Source organism: Felis catus, chromosome F1 (assembly GCF_018350175.1).
Source record: "Felis catus isolate Fca126 chromosome F1, F.catus_Fca126_mat1.0, whole genome shotgun sequence".
Classification (NCBI taxonomy): domain Eukaryota; kingdom Metazoa; phylum Chordata; class Mammalia; order Carnivora; family Felidae; genus Felis; species Felis catus.
The window spans coordinates 3,800,686-3,812,715 of NC_058384.1; the positions used below are offsets into that span (position 1 = coordinate 3,800,686).

At 37.1% G+C, this 12,030-nt stretch overlaps 1 protein-coding gene across 3 annotated transcripts in view; it reads left to right on the forward strand.

The window, feature by feature from the left end:
- The window catches only part of SMYD3 (SET and MYND domain containing 3), a 686,941-nt gene that overhangs the window by 179,133 nt on the left and 495,778 nt on the right, over nt 1–12,030 (forward strand). For 2 of the 3 annotated variants that reach the window (XM_045049145.1, XM_011290829.4), the window contains exons 3-5: nt 5,377–5,484; nt 7,246–7,303; nt 9,500–9,636. In XM_045049145.1, coding sequence (XP_044905080.1) covers nt 5,377–5,484; nt 7,246–7,303; nt 9,500–9,636 — 303 coding nt within the window. The remainder of the gene's footprint in view (nt 1–5,376; nt 5,485–7,245; nt 7,304–9,499; nt 9,637–12,030) is intronic. The other variant, XM_045049147.1, reaches the window with a different exon arrangement.

The window sequence follows — 12,030 nt, forward strand, 5'->3', positions numbered from 1 at the left end:
TTTTTGTTTCTTCTATTAGTATATACAGTAGCCTTTTTAATTTATTCTAGATAGGTGGTTTTTCAAACTTAGCTACATATGGAATCACCCTCAGTGAATAAAAAGAATTCAGACACCTGATCCTGTCTCGTTACTACTGTCAGAATCCCTGAGGTTGTCCCAGGCTGTGTATTTAAATAAATATTTTTATGTCTGTCTGTGCTGTGTGGCATTGTTCTAGTTCTACAGTTTTGAGCTCTGATAGACCTAACTCTAGCTTTTTATAATAATACTTTTGGTCCTCTGTAGTATCTTGAAGTGAAATTCCATAGTAAATACAATCTACCTAGTTACATATTTTTAAAATTCAATATCAATGTAATTCCATAACTTGAATGTAAAGGAGAAGGAAAATGATAACTTACAATAAACTAATATATTTTATATTATATAATGCGTGCTCTCTCTCTGTATACACACACACATACACACATACACACATACATGCTCAGGCATGACTGGACTGGAAGACGTAATTAAGAAGTCATATACTTGCATCTGTACAGTCACCTTGGAAAGGGAAGTACGACATTCAGGATCCGAAAGCGTGTGTTATTGCTAACTCCAAATATCACCGGTGGTGTTGCCTTCAGTGATATGCTTTTATAAAATATTAAATAGCTTTCACTAAAGTTCTTAAAATGCAATCTTTCCTTGATTTAGCTAGAAAATTCAGTGCTATCAAGGCTGTGTAAAAACCAGCTCTTCGTTTTTTTATGTGAAACAAGGCTTAGTTCCAGGCTTGGATAATTACAAACAAGTTTTTCCCCTCTATAGAATGTTTTATTGGACTTTTAATATTTTGTTTGTACATTTATTTATTTTTGAGAAACAGAGTGAGACAAAGCATGAATGGGGGAGGGGCAGAGAGAGAAGGAGACACAATTTGAAGCAGCCTCCAGGCTCTGAGCAAGCGGTCAGCACAGAGCCTGATGCGGGGCTCGAACCCACGAACTATGAGATCATGACCTGAGCCGAAGTCGGACACTCAACTGACGGAGCCACCCAGGCACCCCTATTGGACTTTTAAAAGTCATCTTGGATTTGGAACGATTCTTCATCGTGTGGAATTACCCTATACAGGGTGCCCGACACCTCTGGTTCCTGGCCACTAAGTGCCCATGGTTTTCTCCCCAAGCATCTTAACAAATAAAATCACCTCCATAAATTTCCCAAACAACCCTCAACATTAGGGTTACCCCCATTTGGGGCTACTGGTTTGTTCGTTTGCTTGTTTATTTATTTGAAAGAGAGGGAGAGAGAGAGGGAGAGGGAGAGAGGGAGAGAAGGGGAGAGAGAGAGAGGGAGAGAGGGAGAGAAGGGGAGAGAGAGAGAGAGAGAGAGAGAGAGAGAGAGAGAGAGAGAGAGAACGTATGTGCAGGGTAGGGGCGGGAGGGGGAGGAGAGAGAATCTTAAGCAGGCTCCTTGCTCAGTGTGGAGCCGAATGCAGAGTTCGATCCTAGGAACCTGGGATCGTGACCCGAGCTGAAATCAAGAGTTGGACTCTCAACTGACTGAGCCCCTCCAGGCACCCTGGGAGCTACTGGTTTAGTTTATGTTCTGTATCAATATAAATACTACCACACATGAAAATGTAGAGATTCTGAAGTTGTTTTTTGAGTCATTCATTTACCAATACGTGGAATTGAGTCATAGATGTCTTCATTTCCTTTTTTTTTCCATCTCAGACTCTTTTTTCCCATTGTCTTTGTGTCTTAATGCAATATTTAAATTTCCTTTGTCTTTCATGCTAATTTGTGCCTATTGTACATTATTGTTAGTTTTCAACTATGAGAACAGAAAACATTACAGCCAGTATTGTGAAAAAAATCTTAATTACATCCTGCATTTCAGTAATGGAAAAAAGTAGGAAAAAGTAAATCAAGAAGGTTGTTTTTGAGAAAACTGGCAGATAGATTATGAGCTGTTGAGGTCTAGATCAAGGTTAAAGTTTGTAGAGTGAAGATAATGCCTCATGTTTTTGTAAGATTGTAGAGTTTTGTTTCAAAGTCAAATGCAGTTCCTTACAAGATTGCTTTCTTAGCCTTCTCTGTGGTTTGCCTCTGATAGTGAGCCTCATAGTAAGATATGATGGTGAAGCTGAACAATAAATCCTAATAATTAACATTTTAGAAACATGGTTTTAATATCATGGTAAGATAGGAAGTAGACTGTAAAGTTGACACTGTGCTTTAGACCAGTTTTAAGTGGTATGATTGCTTTCTGTGTTTATTATATAGATTTGATTTGGCTTTTAGATGAAAAGAATGGATATCTTTTTGCTGAAGAAATGGGGAGATACGTATGTTCTCTGGTGTTTTCACCTGCAGCAATTTAGGAATAGCCTTAAGAAACATACTGTTTAGTTTCTAATTACTGTTAAGAAATAAGAACTCAATATTAATTATGCTAAAGACCTAAAGTTGTTTTGAGAAGAATTCTCCAAAATTTGGATGTTTATTTCTAAATAATGTCACCTAACAGATCAACTGGTTTGTTACGTAGGGGTACATTTTGTAGCTACTTCACCCTGGTTGAGCTGTCAGGAGACTGAGCTGCTCCAAACGTAAGGGGGTTATGGATGATCTCTTGTACTAGCAAGTATTGATTAAAATACGTTCTTAAGATCTTTTGGTCCAAATGGTCTCAGCTTTATTTTGGTAGGTGCAGTCCTTTGTCATCTGGACACTTGCTCGGGTTTTGAACAGGGCCAGAATGTTTTCTCAGAGACCCATTGACACTTGTGGTTCATTCCTGCCCACATGGCTAATGAAGGCATCCGTCAGGCTTCTCAACTTTTAATAGTGAATGAAAAGTCTTCCACCAAAGTCACGGTTCTCCCTTCAATCAGAAGTAAAAAAATATCAGCACTCTAGTTTCCTGTCAGTGTGAATGATTATGAATTCAAAGATCACATGAAGGAAAGTATGTAATAGTTAATATATCACTAATTTAGTTTATCTGAGCCCATATATACCAACCTACCTTCCCAAAGGATAGCAGTAACAATCGTGAGAAACTTGTGTTAACTAATTTATATGTTTCTTTAATGCAGAGCTTTTTAGCAAACTGAACTTTTCACAAACTAAATTACTTCAGATCTCTAAGTGGGGTATACATTATGTAGCATTTTTCAAACTTATTGGACAATGGAAGTATGTGTTTTTTAAAAATATTTTATTTACTTTTGCAAGACAGAGACAGAGCGTGAGCAAGGGAGGGACAGAGAGAGAAGGAGACACAGAATCTGAAGCAGGCTCCAGGCTCTGAGCTGTCAGCACAGAGTCTGACACGGGGCTGGAACCCATGAACCATGAGATCATGACCTGAGCCAAAGTCGGACACTTAATCAGCAGAGCCACCCAGGCTCCCCCGGAACCATGTTTTTTTTTTAAGTGATCTTACACATGTTGGTAAATTGCTAATTGCTAGTCTAAGACTAGCCCCTTAACAAATAGAAACATTTTCTTTCCCTGAGTTATAGTTTAATAGTATGCCTTTTAGTGAGTAGGGACATTAGAAGTAGCTATATGAAGGCCATTAGAACTATAAACTGTTTTTGAAGACATTGTCCAGTACATTAGTTAGCATTCTTGGGATAAATTCCTCCTGTGATTTGATAGTTGGTAAGGCCGTGTGATTTTCTTTCCTGTCAGATGAGAGTTATATAAGCCATTATGCTTTTTTTTTTTGCCTAGCCCAGATCAATTTAGTGCACGAATATGGGACTTACTTAGCTCTCCTGTTTGGCATACTAAGAATTTTTACTCCCCTTTTATGTTTACATAGCTTGGTAGTCAGATCCCAGCCTTACTTTATTAATCTTTAATAGAAGATAATATCTACCATTTGCATTTTTGTGAATATCGCATGAAACACCATTTTTTAATTGCCCACCCATGTGTCTGACATACCGTAGGATGCTCAATAAATGCTAGAGGACTATTTTTTTTTATAGATTTAACATTTTCTGTTTCTAATTTTATAAACTTATTTCATATACATCCTTCGAAGCAACTCAGTCTTATTTAGAAATGAGTGAAGTATAAATACTAAAAAAAAAAAAAAAAAAAGATTACAAACATCACATTAAAAGCATTGCCACGGTGGATATAAAGAAATGAAGTGAGGCAACCATGGGTAGAGTTGGTAAAAGAGGTGAGACACCCCTTGTAAACAGTGTCTTCAAGATTTGGATTATGAGGAAATAGCACACGGGCCACAGTTTCATACAGCAACTCAGCAGGGGCAGTGATCCTGAACAAAATGCTGGCTTCAACTTGAATCAAAGTCAGTTTTCGAAATAGCTGCTGCACTTTTGAAATTTTTGGGTGCACTGCATGTTTGTGCTGTGGATGGAAAAGGGAGTTCCTCCTGGAGGAATTTTAATAGGGCCAGAAGTTGGGAGGCACATTTATAGTTTGTGAAGCAAGAATGCCTGTGAGCATCAGGCATTTCAGTGATGGAACTTCAGCCCTGTTGGAATAGAACATATTAGACGTTTGGTCGAACTGTCTCCCGCTCACAGGGGGATACTCTAACATTTCTGACCCTAAGACTCAGGGAGAGTCCATAATCTACAGTGTTGCAGGATTGGTGACTGGGTCACTTTTTCAGTCTTTTCAGCCACGCCAGCACATGGCTAGGATCATCGGTTAAGGGACCATGAAATTTATCATCCAGACCACACTTTTCAGAATGAAAAGAGGCACTATTAATTGTTAATGATTAAGCCAGGACCACAAAATAAATAAAACACAACGGTCCTGGGCAAGTGACATTTAGTCATTTTAGCTAATAACCCTTTTCTGTGTTGTCTTTAAATACAGAAGGTTTCATATTTATTGTATGTTAGCTCTCCTGATATTTCTGTACTCACTGTAGCAGCACAGAAAGTCAGAAAGCTGTCTGCCCTCTTTTAATTTTCCTGAACCATGTGTTTATTTTCTAATTTGGTGAGATATTTTCTTTTTGTGTTCAAAATTACCATCTATTATTGAACTCTTTTTAATCAGCTAAAAGACTATCTTATACATTATTAAGTAAGCCATAATGATTCTTTCTTTGGACTCCACCAGCCAGGTAATAACCATGGGGCATATTAAAGGACAGAGGGGGAGCAGAAGCCTTGGTGTCCAGCCTGGTAATTGCATGCTTGGCAAAGACTGGATCCTGCGTGATTAACAGTATTAGAATATTGCTTTCATTTTCTATTATGCAGTTCTATTTAGGCTGTTGAAATTAAATTAGTGTTGATGACTCTCAATGTCTAAAGCCATTGTAAATGAAAGTTACGTTTCTCTGTCACATGTTCCCTCCCCACTCTCGTCTTAACAGAAAAAAGCTTGGCAAGACCACAAGCGGGAATGCAAATGTCTTAAAAGCTGCAAACCCAGGTATCCCCCGGATTCCGTTCGACTTCTTGGCAGAGTTGTTTTCAAACTTGTGAGTACAAAATTCGTGAAATATGCTAGGGGTTTAATTTCGCCAAAGCTCTTGAAGTTGCAGGTACTATTCCTATTTAAGGCTGTCTTTAAACGCATATGAAGGGAGAAGGTAGATTACTCCAGGGAGTATTTTAAGACAGAAACCTGCTGTTTTGCTGTGAGTCACAGCCTCAGTGGTGGTGAGGCAGCACCACCTTTGAGGGCCCTCTGTGTGTGTGACCTCCCGGGAATAGAAACACAAGGTCCTGTATCTAAGGCGTGAGATGCCAGTGATGTCTGTTACGTTCCCTTCATTACTTTTCGACTGTGAACTAATGCACTAACTTTTTGGTTGCTTCTTCAAGTGAGGTTTTAATTAGATGATAATTAATTTTACATGAAAGTGTGATTATCTTTTTTTTTTTTTTATAGCCAAGTTTCACTGAAATTGTTTCTTCAATCCTTTCCCCTACTTTACCAAAACATTCACTAGATTCTTTGAAATAAACCTCTGGCAATACCCTCCAGACCTTTTTTTTGGCCAGAATTTCACATGAATATCTCTTTCTCAAATTATTTCAGTCTCCAGCTTTGTTCTGTCCTGTTGGTTATTGACTTTTATTGGGGGGGGGGGGGCTATAAAATTTAATAGAGAGTTTTAAGAATGTAAAAGTATGATTACACACTTAAAACTAACAAGATGTTATATGCCAGTAACATCTCAATTTCCAAAAAATGAATGTGGAATATGAAATGGGCATTGTCTTTGAACTGAGTATATGACATCTATCGTATAATTAACCACTATTTGCAAATGTATATATTGTGTTAAAAAATACAAATTTATTTCAAAGCGATAATAAATTCAGATCAACTTTGTTATTATGCATTTCTTTAACCTCTGTGATCATTATAATATTTGAGTCTGAAATTTTTTTTACTTTATTAATATTGAAAAGGTAGAGAACCAGGACCCACTGCATCAGAATCTAATAGAAAGCAATTATAGTAATAGCTGCCTTCTATTGAACACATCCTATTTCCAGGCCCTGTCCTACTTGCTTTACACGATAGACCTCATTTTTCCCCATAACAACCCAGAGAATCAGGTGCTATGATTACTATGTTTTAGATTAGGAAAGGTGAGTTATCTTGTTCAAAGTTTTACAGTTTGTAATAAATTATTATTTTATTCATCCATCTCTGCTTTTCTATAATCATTAGTAGCAAAATCCTTACAGTGATATAAATCTGTGGGTAGAACTGGGGAAAAAGAAATAAAAGCATGAAAATTTGTCGTAAAAGAGTTTTCCATTTGGAAATTAAACTGGTAGATTAAGTCACAACTTAGATTTTATTTTACAATTGTTACTGATTAAATAATTCAACTCTAAGAAAGTGATGAAGAGAAGGAATATATAGAAAGTTGTTGTTTTAAACGGACTTTTATTGGGGCGCCTGGGTGGCGCAGTCGGTTAAGCATCCGACTTCAGCCAGGTCACGATCTCGCGGTCCGTGAGTTCGAGCCCCGCGTCAGGCTCTGGGCTGATGGCTCGGAGCCTGGAGCCTGTTTCCGATTCTGTGTCTCCCTCTCTCTCTGCCCCTCCCCTGTTCATGCTCTGTCTCTCTCTGTCCCCCCAAAAATAAATAAACGTTGAAAAAAATAATTAAAAAAAAATAAACGGACTTTTATTAAAATATCTAAAGATAGTCAAATATATTCATTTATATATTAGAGCACCTGAAATTGTTTTTGGTGTTTTCCCCCTTTGCTTCATAGATGGAAGAAACACCCTCTGAATCGGAGAAACTTTATTCATTTTATGATCTGGAGTCAAGTAAGTGGTTGTTTATATCACCATCAAAAGAATCCTATCATTTATTTGCTGACCCTGTGTGTTGCTTTCTTTTTAACATTGCTTTTCTTTCTCTTTATTATGTGAGGCAAATCTAATAACACTTTTCATATTTTTATCTACGACTGACTATTTATTTATTTATTCCAGGGTAGTTTTGGCGATTTAGGAGTTTGTAAAGAACCATAACCCACTCTTAGTTTCTTTTTGATGTCCAGGAAGAGTGATGTGAACAAGGGGATTCCAGGGAATTTTTGGGTTCACTGGTCCTTTAGATAATAAGGAAAGTAGAAGGTATGGCTGACTTGGGGTGTCTGACAGCATTGAGTGTTGTTTTTCTTTTGAACTACCACGGTGGTGGCCATGCTGTTTGGGGACACTGAGTGGCCTTCCAAATCAGAGTGTTCAGTAAATGTAGGGTTTATTTTTCCTTCTTATTGGCACAGACCCTCTTCAGTGAGATTGTAAATGACTTCACCCCAAAGTAGCTAGACCTTGTAGGGTAAATTTTGCCACACAGTTTAGTATTTCTGGGTGGAGACCAATGAGAAGATGATCTTGTATAGATTTATGGTTATGGGATCCTAAGTGCCAGTGATAGTAAATTATTATTCAAGAAATCATGGGGTTAATTATTCCGTTGAACAAGTAATTTAAAGAGAATATGTAGACCTGACACGAGCAGGAGAATTATGCTATAGTTCAACTTGATGTATGTTTTCAAGTTTTAATAGAGAAGTAATTAGTCATTTTTTCGTGTTATATTATGGCTAGGTAATTAACATCTCTTGCAGTGAGTTTTACTGTTAACATTAGCCCTGCTCAGTAGTGGTTTTACACGTGCTACCTTAAGTACAGTGTTCTCAAATGTTATTAATTGTACACTCCTTAGTCTTAACACGTTTTTGTGGTACAGATTAAACTGAGTTTTCAAAGGGGTGATATTTGGATAACTACTCTTTGGAACCTTCTCCTTCTATTTGGGTTTTAGCAGCACCACATCTTTTTTTTTTTTTTTAATTAATTAATTATTTATTTATTTATTTTTTAAATTTATATCCAAGTTAGTTAGCATATAGTGCAATTATGATTTCAGGAGTAGATTCCAGTGATTCATCCTCTTACGTATAACACCCAGTGCTCATCCCAACAAGTGCCCTGCTTAATGCCCCTCATCCATTTAGCCCAACCCCCACCCATAACCCCTCCAGAGCAACCGTCAGTTTGTTCTCTGTAGTTAAGAGTCTCTTCTGTTTTGTCCCCCTCCTTGTTTTTATATTATTTTTGCTTCCCTTCCCTTATGTTCATCTGTTTTGTATCTTAAATTCCACATGTGAGTAACGTCATATGGTATTTGTCTTTTTCTGACTGACTTATTTTACTTAGCATGATACATTCTAGTTCCATCCACGTTGTTGCAGATGGCAAGATTTCCTTCTTTTTGAATGCCAAGCAATACTCCATTGTGTGTATATGTGTACACACACACACACACACACACACACACACATATTATACACACACCACATCTTCTTTATCCAGTCATCTGTTGATGGACATTCGGGCTCTTTTCAGACTTTGGCTCTTGTGGACAGTGCTGTAAACAGCACCACATCTTGTTCATTCAATGTGGAAATAACTTGAAGTTGGGGTTTCTTGGGTTGGTCCCTGTTTCCTTCTCAATGTGCTATGTGACACATTTCACCAAATGAACTTTAGCTGAACTTTTTACTTCTCATTTTTTTTTTCCTGCCTTTGAGATACACTGTTTATCAGTTAGTTATGCTCTGGTTGTAAATTGTTTCATGGGAAAATCTGCTTAAATTCACTGACTTTAAGCATTTATGATGGCTTGAACACATGCACAGGATAATGTGGAGAATCTGTAATGCACATCTTTACCGATTCTGGTTGTAGTGGTTTTCATCTGTGTGTATATTTATTTTGCTTTGATAGGCATTTGATCCTATATTGTCGATGAAGTTTGGCAGAATTTAATTGATAATATATGTATCATAATTTGTAGTTGTCAACAAATAAAAAGAAACATATTTGCTCTCTGTCAGAATGAAATCTAGAGCAGGAAATATCTGGTTTAATAGCTAACATTGAACACCTGAAAGTTATCCATTAAAAATTCACTGTGTGATTGTGCTATTTATTTTCTCTTTAAAAAAGATATTAACAAACTGACCGAAGATAAGAAAGAGGGCCTCAGGCAACTTGTAATGACATTTCAACATTTCATGAGAGAAGAAATACAGGATGCTTCTCAGCTGCCACCTTCCTTTGACATTTTTGAAGCTTTTGCAAAAGTAAGTGTTAAGTGTTTGAAATCTTTGTTAATGCCATAAATCAACCCTTTACTTTTTCTTTTGTTGATCCTTGAAAATCCAGGATTTTCAAGCCTTAAATCACTCTCCCACCTTAATAAGTGGAGAATGAGAGAATGTATTGCTTCTGTTGAAAAGGGTATTACCTTTTCTGTCTCATCAGTACACTTATTAACGGCCGAGAACATTCATTGTCTGCACTCTTGAAAGGGTTGCTTTCTTTTCTAAAAGAAAGCAGTATATTATTCCATTGTTTCTTACTAATGGATTCAAGTTTGCCAATTACATTCATTTGCTTTTGTGGTTGTTTCTGTGATAGATCTTGGTCTTTAAAGTGAAAAATTTATTGGAATCAATTTCTTGATTAAGTGAATTCTAAATAATATGAAAATATAACCATTTCTGATTTAAAAATGATTGTCTAAAAATCTGTTTAAGTGTTTTATGTCACTGAAATCCTAGACTAGAGATAGAAAATAGGTTTAATTCAATATTTTATCTGCGGTCTCTTGGTAGACACTATCTGACATGCTTTGTTTAGAATGATTCTGAGGGTTTGTTTGGGCTCAAAGAGAAAGAATGCGCTGACTGATCCTTGCTGTCTATCCTCGGATCAGGACAAAGGACCAGATAGATCCATCCCCACTAATGCTGTGTGTTTGCTTTCCTTGCCTTCTCATAGTGTGTTTTTGGGTTTGCTTAAATATCGATCACATTTTAATAACAAGTAAAATTTTACATTCGAGGGTGATTTTGCCACCGATGTTACAATTTGTAAGTGCACATCTACTAATGTACTTATCCCATGAATATTTTTAAGGTGTGTTTTACAATCTGTCTATTTTCTAAGATTTTAAATGTGATTAGTGTGATTGCTAGAGATTTATTCTTGTTTTCCCCAAATGTATTTGTATTCTTTAGGGTACGTTTTTATGATTTTTCTGGTAATATCATCTTAGCATTAAATTTCCATTTGTCTTCAATTTAAAACTGATTTTAAAATATAGTGGTTACTTATAACACATGTGAGAAGTTTCTCGTGTGTTTTTATTTCACATCCCTCTGAAAATTATAACCTTTAGGAGTACCGTGTGTACAATGCACACAGGTGCTTAAACACTCTACAAAGTAACACCTCCTGAGAGATAAAAAAGTGCCTTATGATGACTATAACTTCATTCTTAGTGTAAAGTCTGTGCCTTTTCTGTGACAGTTTTTTCTTGAACATTAGAAAATGTTCAAGTGCTAGTTACTGGTGTTATTAGTCTTTATGAAAGACACTGAAAAGTCCTTTCTATTGCTCAGTGTAAAATGTGAATTACTATTTATTTCTCTAATTTCTTTTAAAAAATTTAGTTTCATGTATCTTACAGTGAAACTCTTTCCATGCCGTGTAGGGGGAAAGTTACGTCTCTGTGGATAAGCAGACAAAGTGTTAATAATATTCTCTCCTCCCCACGTGGTTGTATCTGACATTGCCACAAAAGTAGAACATGTGTTCACCTTTGAGCTTTTGAGGGGAACTGGACTCAGATCTGTGATTTCTGCCTTAAAATGTGGGTTAAAGCAGCATTAACCTAAGACCCCCTGTACCTCCTTTTAAAAGTTTTGTTGAGTTACTTTTCTGCTTACAAATACGTCCTTGAAAGGGGTCACTTTCCTCCTCCTCCTCATTTTCTCCCTACTTTCTTCTTTGTCATTGTTTTTATAGAGTAGTCTCATGTTAAGCTGATTGCGTCCTGCACACCTCAGGGATGAGCTGCTGAGCTCCTACCACTGCTAATGTGTGATGGTGCAGATCACAAGTGCGTTGGAAGTGGATGGAGAACATTGGGCAGACGATTTTATCCCTGAAACTGCCCCTCCCTGTGTCCCTGGCATAGAATTAACTGAGGGAAGTGGGCCCCACAGGGCGTACTGCCCACCGCTGCTGCTTTCATACGTACAGGCTGTCAAGAGTGGGTCCGCGTTGCCCTGCCTCCCTCAGCCTTTTGGATTCATGCTCTGAAGAAGGCTGGCATTACCTGGCCTCAATAAACGAAGTCCTGTTTTATGTTTTGCTTTCGGTCCCCTTCATTAACGTTCATTCTGGTTTGTGCAGGCGTTGGCCATGCCGAGCTTATGTGTCAGCTCATCTCATGGTCACTTATGGCGTAAGCAACTCTGAGAGCTTTTCTAAATTTGTTTATATCTTAATTTTTTGGACTTTTTGATTATGGACTTTTCCAAACGTGCATGAAAGTAGGGAGACTGGTATAATGAACCCTCCTGTTTCCATCACCTGGTTTCAGTAATTTTCTTTTCTTTTCTTTTTTTTTTTTTTGTTTCAGTAATTTTCACACTTGTTTTATATCTGATATTTTAATACTTAGATTT